Genomic DNA, 13,255 nt, shown 5'->3' on the forward strand with positions numbered 1-13,255 from the left:
ACTGACGTCACAGTCATGTGACGGGTCACGCGACGCTGACGTCGGCAGGTCCTTCAGTGTACCGCGAACTGCCGGCAGTCAGCACCGAGCGAAGCAAGACTGCGGGGGCCATCGGAAGGTAAGTATAGATTTATTTTTTTATTTTTAACCATTCTTTGGCTTACACTATATAAATCCATGCCGTTTGCGTGGATTTATATAGTGTGACCAAGTTGACAAGCACTTTCCCAGTGATGCTAAAATCGCTTGGAAAGCGCTTGTCAACCCGCATGCGAAAATGCATGTGAAGAACGCTTCACTTCCGCATGTCCCTGGCAGGAAAACGCATGTACAATCCGCATGTACAATCCGCATGTGTTTTTTCTGCCAGGGAGATGCAGAAACGCTCAGGAAAAATCCGGGGCATTTCTGCATCATGGGCACATAGCCTAAGACTATTTAATGCTGATGCAACACACACAAAACAGATTACAAAATACTTAAACGCAGGTTGTAATGTAACAAAATAGGTAAAAAGTCTAGATAGTGAATACTTTCACAAGGCACTGTACTGCAAATACTAGAGTATTACATCATATAGTACAAGCGATCAGCTCAATCGCAGGTTCAGGTACCCTTTAGGATATGAAAAGAAAGTGAAAAATTTAAAAAAAGGAAAAAAAATAGTGAAAATACAAAAAAATTCAGATCACCCCTTTTCCTCAGTTAAAAATAAAAAAATAATAAATAATAAAAAATTATATTTTGCATTGATGCATGTGTAAAAGTCCAATCTATCAAAATATTTAATTTTTGATCCGTATTGTAAATTAAAAAATAAATATCGAAACATCAAAATTGTAGTTTTTTTGTTGTTACACCCCCCCAGTGGAGATACAATAAAAATTAATCAAAAGGTTTAATGTATTCCAAAATGGTATCAAAGAAAACAGCCCATCAAGCAAAAAAACAAGTAAAAAAATGATGGGTCTCGGAAAATGGTGACACCTAACAATTTTTAACAAACTTCAGGTTAGTTTTAAGCCTTTAAAATAGTTTTAAAAAAAACCCTATACGTTTGTTATCATCGTAATCGCACTGACCTGGAGCATCATGTTGTCCGGTCATTTATACTGCACAAATAAGTAACATGAAACCCCCTCCCCCAAAACTGCGTTTTTCCCACAGTCAGGTAAAATGAAGCGTGTCCTGCAAAAAAGCCCTATGGAAAAGTTAAAAAAAAGTTAGGAAAATGCTAAATTGTCTGCGCCCTTACAGGGTTAAAATTCCCATATAAAACTTTTCCTTACTAAAAAAATTACTAATGTAATAAATCAACTCAAGAACAAGACCCCTCCTTCTATCACTAATCCCCACCCGTGACGTGCACGTGCCTGGAATGATCCCGCGTGCTCCCGTGATGTATGTTTGGGATGGACACGCAGGCAAAGTCCGCGCCGCTAGGGGGCGGGGCTACAGCAGTGAATGGGCGGGGCCTGTGCGGGCGATCCATTTCCTGTCCAGGAAGGTGGAAATGTGCAGGCAGACAGGAGGCAGAGGTGCGGCGCAGGGAGCGGGCAGAGCGGGGATGCAGGTCTGATCTGAGCCCCCCACACCTGCGCTGCCCCGGAGGAGGCAGGACACGGCTATGACTGCAGAGGAGCCGCTGACCGTGTATGTATGGGAGATCACTGCATGTACTGTGGGTGCCATCACTGATGTGTACGCAGCCCCGCTGCAGATTACAGGCAGATGTTTTGGAGCGTTCCTTCCCGGAAATTTCACAATCCTCTTTGTGCTGATACAGATTCCCAGCATCCACAGAGCTGTGGACACGCAGGATCGTGTGTGTGGACAGGGCACTTCTTTGTACAGTAGGGGACAAGGGCTGATCTGGGGGTCCTGGCTGTGGAGGGCTCTTATACATGTACAAGCTGGATGTGTACACAGATGCTATTGGTCTGTGTTCAGAATAAAAGTTGTCCACCTTTGGGGACAGTTTTATGAAATGTGCGTATTTTGGGCTAAAAACCACTTTTGCCCTCGGGTCTCATTAAGTATTTAGCACTGTTTGCCTTCTATAGTCTTGTGTTTCTGGCTGAGGAATGGGTTAACTTACAATTTTCAGTGAGCGCTTACTGATGGTCTGACCTGCAGTCTTGTCTTTTTCTGACCTTATGTGTGGGGTGGTGGTGGGGATAAGAGTGTTTGTAAAAGAAACATATAAAAACTTTTTTTTTTGTTAATGAAAAAAAAATAGTCCCCCAAAATGGGCAACCTCTTTTAGATACAGTCATATTAAAGTCACTCTAAGTTCCCACAATAGCAGGGATTCATGCAGCGCTGTGTCTAAATTGTAATATGCTGCAGATCTGTCCCCATCCGCTGACTGTAAGCAAGAGTCAGGCTATGTGCCCACGATGCAGAAATGAAGCAGAAAATTTCTGCATCTCCCTGGCAGAAAAAACGCATGCAGATTGTGCATGCGTTTTTCCTGCAGAATACATGCGGATCCACATGCGTTTCCGCATGCAGATTGACAAGCGCTTTCCAGGCGATAGCATCACTTGGAAAGTGCTTGACAAACAGCATGGATTTATACAGTGTGAACCGTAAAAATTAAAACAAAGCTATACTCACCCCCGATGCCCGGCGTGGCTGCAGCGCTCGTTCCTGGATGCCGGCATATCGCGAGACAGAGCGGTGCAGGGCCTGCGGTCACATGACTGTGACGTCACCGCAGGTCCTCAAGCGATGCCAGCATTCAGAGAGAAGCCTTCGGAAAGGTGAGTATAAACTTTATTTGTTATTTTATTCTTTTTTTACAGGTACAGTGGTACCCAGGTCTGGATGAGAGTCCTCTCCTCCAGAACTGGGTACCATCCGCCCATAGAGACGCATAGAAGCCGCTTGTACGAATGTACAGTCGCGGTTTCTATGCGTCTCAATGCAAGTCAATGGCGGGAGTTCCGCTGCTCTTCCGCAAAATTAAATGACATGCTGCGGATTTTTGTACGCAGCATAAACGCTGCGGAAAAATCCGCAGCATGTGCATAGAACATGCGGAATCCCCTTGGGGACCATGGGGTGCGGATTACCTAGCGTTTAACAAGCGTTTCCGCTGCGGAAATTCCGCAGCATAAACGCTTGAAAAACGCTACGTGGGCACCCAGCCTAAGTGTTGGATTTCACTGTCTGAGGCTGGGTGCCCACGTAGCGTTTTTCAAGCGTTTATGCTGCGGAATTTCCGCAGCGGAAACGCTTGTTAAACGCTAGGTAATCCGCACCCCATGGTCCCCAAGGGGATTCCGCATGTTCTATGCACATGCTGCGGATTTTTCCGCAGCGTTTATGCTGCGTACAAAAATCCGCAGCATGTCATTTAATTTTGCGGAAGAGCAGCGGAACTCCCGCCATTGACTTGCATTGAGACGCATAGAAACCGCGACTGTACATTCGTACAAGCGGCTTCTATGCGTCTCTATGGGCGGATGGTACCCAGTTCTGGAGGAGAGGACTCTCATCCAGACCTGGGTACCACTGTACCTGTAAAAAAAGAATAAAATAACAAATAAAGTTTATACTCACCTTTCCGAAGGCTTCTCTCTGAATGCCGGCATCGCTTGAGGACCTGCGGTGACGTCACAGTCATGTGACCGCAGGCCCTTCACCGCTCTGTCTCGCGATATGCCGGCAGCCGGGAACCAGACAGGAACAAGCGCTGCTGCACACGCCGGGGCCTCGGGGGTGAGTATAGCTTTATTTGTTTTAATTTTTACGGTTCACACTGTATAAATCTATGCCGTTTGCATGGATTTATATAGTGTGACCTAGTTGTCAAGCACTTTACAAGTGATGCTATCGCCTGGAAAGCGCTTGTCCATCTGCATGCGGAAACGCATGTGAACCCGCATGTGGATCCGCATGTATTCTGCTGGAAAAACGCATGCACAATCTGCATGCGTTTTTTTCTGCCAGGGAGATGCAGAAATGCTGCAGAAATTTTCTGCTTCATTTCTGCATCTTGGGCACATAGCTTTATTAATGGGGCTCTTCTGGCTTTCTGAGACACTTGGCCAAGATCAGGGAATGTTATAAAATAAGGGCACAACCATTCCCTGTTGAATCCCTCGCTGCTTCAGAGACCCCAGCTGGTCGTGCTGTCAGTTATGTGAGCAATGAAACCAATCCATGGCTTCAGTAGTGACTGCATGTGAAGTGCAGGCCAGTGATTGGCTGCAGAGGTCACTGGAATGATGGATGCAGCATTGTCCCTTTAGGAATGGTGGGAGATTTAAAATAAGTTTCTTTGCTTTTATTACTCTTGATTATTTTTCTGGCTGCAGTTTATTTTTAAAATAACAAACCACAAACTGTGTTTTTCTGCAATGTTGACCATCATTTAAAAATAGATGCAGCCAATCTGTGAGCTCAGTGGCTCCTGCTGACTCTGAGCTCAGTGACGGCAGCACTGCGGACACCAGAAGCAGCGGCAGAGACTCAGCGCTAGATCTGGGGAGGATGTTTAGAGCAAAGTTTGTTTGTTTTGGGGTTTTTAAACTAACTGAAGCAGGGAGTTTGTGTCTTAAAATACAGAAAACCGTCCTTTAAAAGCTATCTGTCACAGGTTTATACTTCCCATTCTAAGGGCAGCATGAACTAAGGACAGAGACCCCGATTCCAGCAGTATTACTAGGCCTCTTGCTGTAGTTTTGTTAAAATCCCTGTTTTATCTGCTGCAGCTCTGCTCGTCTACTCAGAAAGGTCTGTCTAATCCCACCTGCACCATTGACTGACAGCTTTCTGCCTGAGCTAGATTTGATGGAGAGACAATCGAGGGCTCCATAGCAGGAGTTTATGACTGAGGACTAGCAGAGCTGCAGCAGAAAAATCTGTGTTTTATCATGACTATATCAGAAGGATGGAGGAACGGACGGACTGGCCATGTAAAGGTATTTCTGGGCTTGTCTTTGAAAGATCTAAATGTTCATATGAATAGTTTGGGAGGTGAAATCCTGTTGAGATTCCCTTTAAGTCTACATAACCATTGATTGATTATACAGTGATTGTGCCCTGTGTACATAGACAACCTGGGTCTGTGTTTTTCTACAATCTATCTCTATGGACAGGATGCCGGAACAGAAAGCTGCTCTTTATTCTGGAGAATAGTGAAAGTAGAATGTATACACCAGGATATAGTAATGCATTGTGTGCGCTCTGCCAAGCCACAGGGAGACACAGCTCCACTAGTAAAGCTTTGGGCACTGCCACCCTGGGTATAAATGCTTTTACTTTCAGTTTGCTATTCTTCATTAGAATCTGCTTCAATGTGTCAGCGAAAGATATTGGTGATCTGCGTGTATGTATAGAGGTTCCATTATCAAGGAATATTATGAAATAAAGAAATAATCATTAGTTGTTAAATCCCCGGCTGCCCCAGTAGACCCCTTTTGGTCCTTCAGCAATTATACCCAGTACATTATTGGCCCTGGTAACTTTTTTTTATATGAATCGGTGCTGCTGAGGTCAGTGATTGGCTGGACTCGACCAGCAGAGGTTGATCTATAGAGGTGGGGAATTTAATTGTTATTTCTTTACTTTATAACATTGTCTGTTCTTCAACTTTTATAAAAGCTCATTTAAGGGGAATGTCAAAGTCAGGTTATTTGTGTTTAAAGGGCTTGTCCGGTCTTAAACTACAAATCTGCAGTTACTCTGTGACTGCAGACTGGTGAGTCCTCAGGTTTACCACTCGCTGTGAGGATTCTCCGGTGCTGGTGCTGGGAACAGCGGTCATGTGACCACAAGTATGGGATATGCATTCTGACTAGACTTGCATTGAGCGAGGCCACACCCATCTAGTTGGAATGTGGCCAGGAATATACCTATCAGATATTTGCCGTCACATGACCGCCGTCCCGGCACTGGAGGATGCACATAGTGACTGCAGATTTGTAGTTTAAGTCCTTACAAAGCCTAAGGATTTGGGGTCCAATTCTTCAAAACTAGCGTAAAACACTTTAAAATGTTTGAACATTTTTGCAGTACTCAAAGTTGATTGAAAATGTTGTAACTTTTTGGCAGTTTGAAGCACTTTTACCAAATTGGGTGATGCTGCTGTGGGAGCGGGTGTGGCTTGATCCCCTAACCCGTCAATTTAAGCAAAAGTGCTTGCTATACTTATGCCAGAAATGTTACTCCAGTCGATAACTGTAGTAACATTTCGGCAAGGCGTGTCATTAGTAAGATACGCCGAATTCATTAAGTGGCGTGCTCCTGTTAATTGCTGTATTTTATTCTTGAATGCTGCTCATTAAGAGTGGAGTACAAAATGCCAGTCTTATTTGGCCCTTTTGTTCTTTTTTAATGCAGAATATATATGTATATATTATACATATGCAATAGATCATTTTCTGGTTATACGTTGTCCTGGTGGCTGCAGGCAGCTAGATCTGTCATTTACTTTAGGGAAGCAGGGGATTTATGGTCCTTTAAAATTAATATGTAGAGAAACTTTACAGAATTCACATCTTGTATGTTCTCTTTAATTTACTATGCTGACTGTAGTTGCAGCTCCCTATTCCTCGCCCCCAGGGGTGACATGAAATATTGATAAGATTGGATGACAGTAGTTAATGAATTTGCCATTTGGTCCTGATATCTTATTTTGTATTAAAGGGCTCGACGTTTGCAGAGACATGAAGCTAAACGAGAGGAACTTGGTGTATTATGCCACCTGCAACTCACCCATAGACAAAAGTGGCTTCCTGTACAAGAAGGGTGATCGCAACACCTCATACCACAGACGTTGGTTTGTGCTGAAGGGTAACATGCTTTTTTACTATGACCATCAGGAGAGCAAAGAACCCGTGGGAGCCATTATACTGGAATGCTGCAGGGTGGAGCTGTGCGAGTCTACAGAGGAGTACGCCTTTGCAATTAGATTTGGTTATTCCAAATCCCGTGCCTATATTCTTGCTGCAGATAGCCATAGTACTATGGAGTCCTGGGTAAAGGCTCTTTCAAGGGCAAATTTTGAATACATAAGACTAGTGGTGAAAGAACTGCAACAGCAACTCATGGAAATGCGTAAAGGCCAAACCTCTTCTAGTGGAACATCTACTTCCACCGATATTGGTCCTAGTGCCCCCTGGCCAGCCTTGCCTTGCATTCATGATAGGCCAGTTCTTAAGGACAATGGCTGTGCTCAGTGGAGTACCAGCTCATCTGAATTGCCAAATGGCTTTGTCTATAACAATGGGCCACACTGTAAAGATGCAACATGGCTGTTGGAAGGAGACTCGGGAAGCCAAGTCCACCACCAGTCCTTGGCATCTGATCAAGCACAGCAAGTTGGTGAAAATGAACAATGTGCCTTTAATGAGGTTGCTGAAGACCGGTACAGTTTTACAAAACTTCATGATTTCTTTGGGGAAGAAATTAAACAACTCCGAGCACAGTGGTCTAAAAGTTTCCGTGAGGATTCGACACGTGGTGTGGAAGATTCTGAGTAATCATTGGATTCATCATCATTATTATAAAAGTAGTCTTAAGAGCTTTTCCAGGATTAAAACAGGGCTGTTTTCTTCCAAAAAAAGGCACCATACCTGTCCTCAGGTTGTGTGTAATGCTGCAGCTCTGCACCAGTCATCTCAGCTGAGCTGCCATACCAGAGACAACCTGGGGACAGGTGTGGCGCTGTTTCTGGAAGGAGTCTGTTTTTTTTCTAATCCTTTACAAAGCGGTTATGTTTCCTGCTACAAATGAGAGCTTTTTTTTTTTTTTTTTTTCTATAGCCTTTTTTTGTGTGCAAAATATGAATCTGAACTGCAGATAATAATAAGATCTGCATTATTGAAGCGCTACTTTTCGCAGTTTTGGTTTTCGCAATATAGCCAAGCACAAGGTGGAGATTATAAACAAGGTTTTTATATTATATTTTAAATATTGCTTTTAAAGTTGGAGAAATGTGTTGCACTCTTTTTAGCACATTGGTCTTTTCTGTCTATTATCGCACCGTAATCGATTCTGTTTACTATGAATATTTTACTTGTGTGTTATATCAGGGTTGGACAGAGTCCAGGAGCCAGGTATCCAGTGCAACTATAAATTTGCACCTGGCACTTTTTTAGGTTGTTTTTCTATTGATGGAAGTCATTATTTTATGGTTACGATTACGCTGGTCTTAAACTACAATAAATGATAACATATATTATAGCGTTGAATTGGAGCTACTTGTGTAGCTCTATGTACTACAGATACAAGTCCAAGGCTTTTTACATCCATAAGGTCTTTCCTTGTAAGAGATCTGCACAATGTGACCCCTGTACACACGAGCTGCCTCCCTTACAATATATAGAAGCACATTGACATTGTCTAATGTCATTAAAGAATGTTAAAAAGCAATGCTTTCATCCACCCTCCCAATAAAGGGACAGGATGGTTAATGAAAAGCCTGTGAATTTCTGTTACACATCTGTGACTTCAAGTATTTTAACAAAAAGTGCTGATTCACAGCGAATGGCTGGATTTTTATTTCCCAATAGGGAAGGTTTCTTGTATCCGGTGCTAGTTCTGTATAATTAAAATAACTTTCTAAAAGTTTCTATAAATATAAGAATCTTCTTTACCAAAAAAGTCAGCCTAGCTAAACATGTTATAATCCTCCAGTTACTGTATAGCTGATATCTCCTCTGATGAGTAAAGCTTTCCATACATCTGGGTTGCACATGACTGGTATTTTTTGCGTTCACATGACTGTATTTTACAATTCTGCGCTTGGGCCACACTCCAGGACCTGACCACTGATCTCCTGACACTAACAAACAGCCTCACATATGCTTTTGCCCGGTCAGATTAGGCATTGGACTTGTGAATGAACCCTTATTATTCATGGTTGGTTTGTGACAGTTGTCCAAAATTCCAACTTTTGTCAGTCCGAGGACTTTTCACCGCTTTTAACATGCTAAACTGGCTACCTAATGATAAAGTGGCCGAAGAACTAAATAAACAGTTTTTCCTCTCTGACTTCTCCTCTGCGTTGCTGAGATTTGGTTTTTAAAGTCTAGGATGCCTAATATGACGATTTCCCCTTCAACCAACGGGACAGTAAGAGTCTTCCCAAGGGACATTTATTTATTTTTTTACCCATATATGACGTTGAACGATCATAAGTAGGTAGCCCAAAAAAAAAGTAACTGCCCCCAGAGAATGTCAACCATCTTTCACTGTGATGTGGTAAGACTGATGTATCTAACCTGATCACACGGAGATCTCCTCACTCCCAGCTCTTGCTATCATTACAGGGACCAGGAGAGAAGGAGAGCTGCGCTGTAATGTTATTACATACAACACTCTGGATCTATCCCAGGTCCAGTGAAGGAAATAAGTATTTGATCCCTTGCTGTTTTTGTAAGTTTTCCCACTGACAAAGACATGAACAGTCTATAATTTTAAGGGTAGGTTAATTTTAACATTGAGAGATAGAATATCCCCCCCAAAAACAATCAAGAAAATCACATTATATAAATTAGATAAATTTATTTGCATTTTGCAGTGAGAAATACGGTAAGTATTTGATTCCTCTTTCAAACAACACTTAATACTTGGTGGCAAAACCCTTGTTGGCAAGCACAGCAGTCAGATGTTTTTTGTAGTTGATGATGAGGGTTGCGCACATGTCAGGAGGAATTTTGGTTACTCCTCTTTGCAGATCATCTTTAAATCATTAAGATTTTGAGGCTGTCGCTTGGCAACTCAGAGCTTCAACTCCCTCTATAAGTTTTCTATGGGATTAAGGTCTGGAGACTGGCTAGGCCACTCCATGACCTTACTGTGCTGCTTTTTGAGCCAGTCCTTTGTTGCCTTGGCTGTATGTTTTGGGTCATTGTCTTGCTGGAAGACCCAGCCACGACCCATTTTTAATGTCCTGGCGGAGGGAAGGAGGTTGTCACTCAAGATTTTTACGGTACATGGCTCCATCCATTCTCCCATTGATGCGGTGAAGTAGTCCTGTGCCCTTAGCAGAGAAACACCCCCAAAACATAATGTTTCCACCTCCATGGTTGACAGTGGGGACGGTGTTCTTTGGGTCATAGGCAGCATTTCTTTTCCTCCAAACACGGCGAGTTGAGTTAAATCCAAAGAGCTCAAATTTTTGTCTCATCTGACCACAGCACCTTCTCCCAATAACTCACAGAATCATCCAGGTGTTCATTGGCAAACTTCAGACGAGCCTGCACATGTGCCTTCTTGAGCAGGGGGACCTCACAGGCACTGCAGGACTTTAAATCTGTAAGGCGTAGTGTGTTACTATTGGTTTTCTTGGTGACTGTGGTCCCAACTGCCTTGAGATCATTAATAAGTTCCCCCATATGTTAATGTTGATGATTATGGCTTACAGCCAATGAAAACACAAGTCATTATCTCAGTAAATTAGAATACTTGGCCTACTGAATGTTGGCCTACTGAAATGTATGTTCCGTAAATGCACTCAATACTTGGTCAGGGCTCCTTTTGCATCGATTACTGCATCAGTGCGGCGTGGCATGGAGTCAATCAGCCTGTGGCACTGCTGAGGTGTTATGGAAGCCCAGGTTGCTTTGATAGCAGCCTTCAGCTCGTCTGCATTGTTGGGTCTGGGGGTCTCTCCTCTTCCTCTTGACAATACCCCATAGATTCTCTATGGGGTTAAGGTCAGATGAGTTTGCTGGCCAATCAAGCACAGTGATACTGCTGTTTTTAAACTAGGTATTGGTACTTTTGGCAGTGTGGACAGGTGCCAAGTCCTGCTGGAGAATGAAATTTCCATCTCCAAAAAGCTTGTCGGCAGAGGGAAGCATGAAGTGCTGTAAAATTTCCTGGTAGACGGCTGCGCTGACTTTGGTCTTTATAAAACACCGTGGACCTACACCAGCAGATGACATGGCTCCCCAAACCATCACTGATTGTAGAAACTTCACACTAGACCTCAAGCAGCTTGCATTGTGTGCCTCTCCACTCTTCCTCCAGACTCTGGGAACTTGATTTCCCAATGAAAATTGCACATTGCCTCTTCAGAGAAAAAGAGGACTTGAACTCTATAGCGCCACCTATTGGAAGCCGCAATCCTAAAAGTCACAATCAACCCTTTAACGAGTCGTGCAATATGACTTGGGATAAAAGCCAAATCAGAATCTCAATTTGCAGACGCGGTGTTTCGGGCTGTTGGCCCTCGTCAGTGAAAAGTATGAGAACTGATTTGGCTAGATGGGAGGCTCTGGACTGAGGTTTAAGGGGTAACGTTTCTCCAGAGTTCCAATGAAAATTGGAACTCTGGGACCTTGTGGAGTGTGTCAGTGATTGCCTTCTGGACATTTGTCAAGTCAGCAGTCTTCCTTTTGATTGTGGAGCCTACTGAAACAGACTATGGGACCTTTTTTAAATGCTTAGGAAGCCTTTGCATGTGTTTTTTGTTAATTTTAATTTACTGAGATAATGACTTTTGTGTTTTCATTGGCTGTAAGCCATAATCCTCAACATTAACAGAAATAAACCCTTGAAATAGATCACTCTGTTTGTAATGACTCTCTATAATGAGTTTTTCACTTTTTGATATTCTCACTTTGGGAGAAGCACCTGTATTTTATTCAATTTCAGCCCCTTTTTTCATAAGGTAGCCAGTTTAACATGCAAAAAGTTTGTGAAAGGTCCTGTTTAAAGGGACTCTGTCAGCACACAATGACTGTGAACTAAGTCCCGCCACTGTGTTTCACGACATGTTCATTCAAATACAACTTCCCTCAATCTCCACCTCCACCGTCCAAATTCACAGTATAACCTGGGCTGCAATAAACAAGGTACATATGGTATGATTGACTGTAGACTAGACCTTTTTTTTTTTTTTTTGCATGGTAGATCAGAAGTATTCCTTTTAGCTTTCACCAATATTTGCAATGCAGTTTACTATATTATGTTTCATTTTTTTTTTTCCATGTCTATTGTTTCATTTCCCCACTCATGTGCTTTGTTTAGGCTCAGTTAGCATTTATACTGTGCTCTATGCTAAACACTGACAGTTTTCATCAAACTCTGACAGCCATTTGATATAATGGGAAAGCAATGCTTTTGCGCCGGCTTTTTTTTTTTTCGTGCCCCGATCCAGCCGGGTGGCTCCGCTCCCCCAGCAGCGGCGCACGGCCGCTGCTTCTTCTCCGGCCGGGCCAGCACTGCAGCAGTTAACTTCCCTGTGTGCTGGCCCGGCCACGTCACTGCTAGGAGACACGGCCCTGTGCGCGGCCGTGTCTCCTAGCTGTGACGTCACGCAGTGCTACTTACCACCGGAGAGGACTGGAGCCGAGCCGGGGAATGGTGTGTGTGTGTGTGTGTGTGTGTGTGTGCAGGGAGATATCATTGTGTGATGTCTGTTTTATATGTATTTTTTTTGTGTTTCAAATGTGTTTATGCGTGTATGTTTGTGTGTGCGTGACTGCGTGCGGCCTCCCGCTGTCTCTGGGGGGGCGCCGTGCGGCCTCCCGCTGTGTATAGATGGCGCCGTGCGGCCTCACGCTATGTATAGATGGTGTCTCCTCTTCTCCAAACCCGGGTACCATCCGCACATTGAAACGCATGGATTCTGCATGTACAGATGCAGTGATGCAGATTACATGCGGTCCAATGCAAGTCAATTGCGGCAAAATAATTGGTAGTGCTGTGGATTTTTCCACAATGATAATCCGCAGCGGAAATTTCCGCAGCATGTGCACAGCACATGCGGATTATCATTGGGGAACATGGCAGACCTTCTACCAAGCGTTTTTTAAGCGTTTCTGCAGCGGAATTGCTTAAAAAACGCATAGTGGGCATACTGCCTAAAAAAAATTATTATAATATTGTGCCAAATTAATTTCACGTGAACTATCACAGGGGATCATGTGACATGTGATACATCAGGTGTGTGTGTGTGTGTGTGTGTGTGTGTGTGTGTGTGTGTGGGGGGGGGGGGGGGGGCGGCGGGCGCGCGCCTTCTAAACTTCCCAGGGGCCTTGTTACTCTTAATCCACCCCTGATCGCGCCCTCTCGCCCTCCGCTCCGAACCCCCCCCCCCTCCCCACCCATATGCAATGCTGCAGCCCTGTGGTCTGTGTGGGCCGCTCCTATTCTCCCCCCCCCCCCCCCCCCCCAACCTTTTATATGTGCTACATGGGGGGGGGGGGGAGCTACATGAAACTTGGGGAAATGGCTGCGACGGGGGGGGGGGTAGATATTGGATGCGAGGGGGCACAACGTGGGGGGGGGG

At 44.0% G+C, this 13,255-nt stretch overlaps 1 protein-coding gene across 1 annotated transcript; it reads left to right on the forward strand.

Moving 5' to 3' along the window:
• Positions 1 to 1,447: 1,447 nt before the first annotated feature.
• Positions 1,448 to 7,577, forward strand: PHETA1 (PH domain containing endocytic trafficking adaptor 1). The gene is made up of 2 exons (XM_073676342.1): positions 1,448 to 1,653; positions 6,658 to 7,577. The coding sequence occupies exon 2, from the start codon at positions 6,678 to 6,680 to the stop codon at positions 7,491 to 7,493; it is 816 nt and encodes a 271-aa protein (XP_073532443.1). The 5' UTR covers positions 1,448 to 1,653; positions 6,658 to 6,677; the 3' UTR covers positions 7,494 to 7,577.
• Positions 7,578 to 13,255: the final 5,678 nt, after the last annotated feature.

Source organism: Phyllobates terribilis, unplaced genomic scaffold (assembly GCF_046119375.1).
Source record: "Phyllobates terribilis strain yellow unplaced genomic scaffold, ASM4611937v1 Scaffold_1__5_contigs__length_1240528914, whole genome shotgun sequence".
NCBI classification, from domain to species: domain Eukaryota; kingdom Metazoa; phylum Chordata; class Amphibia; order Anura; family Dendrobatidae; genus Phyllobates; species Phyllobates terribilis.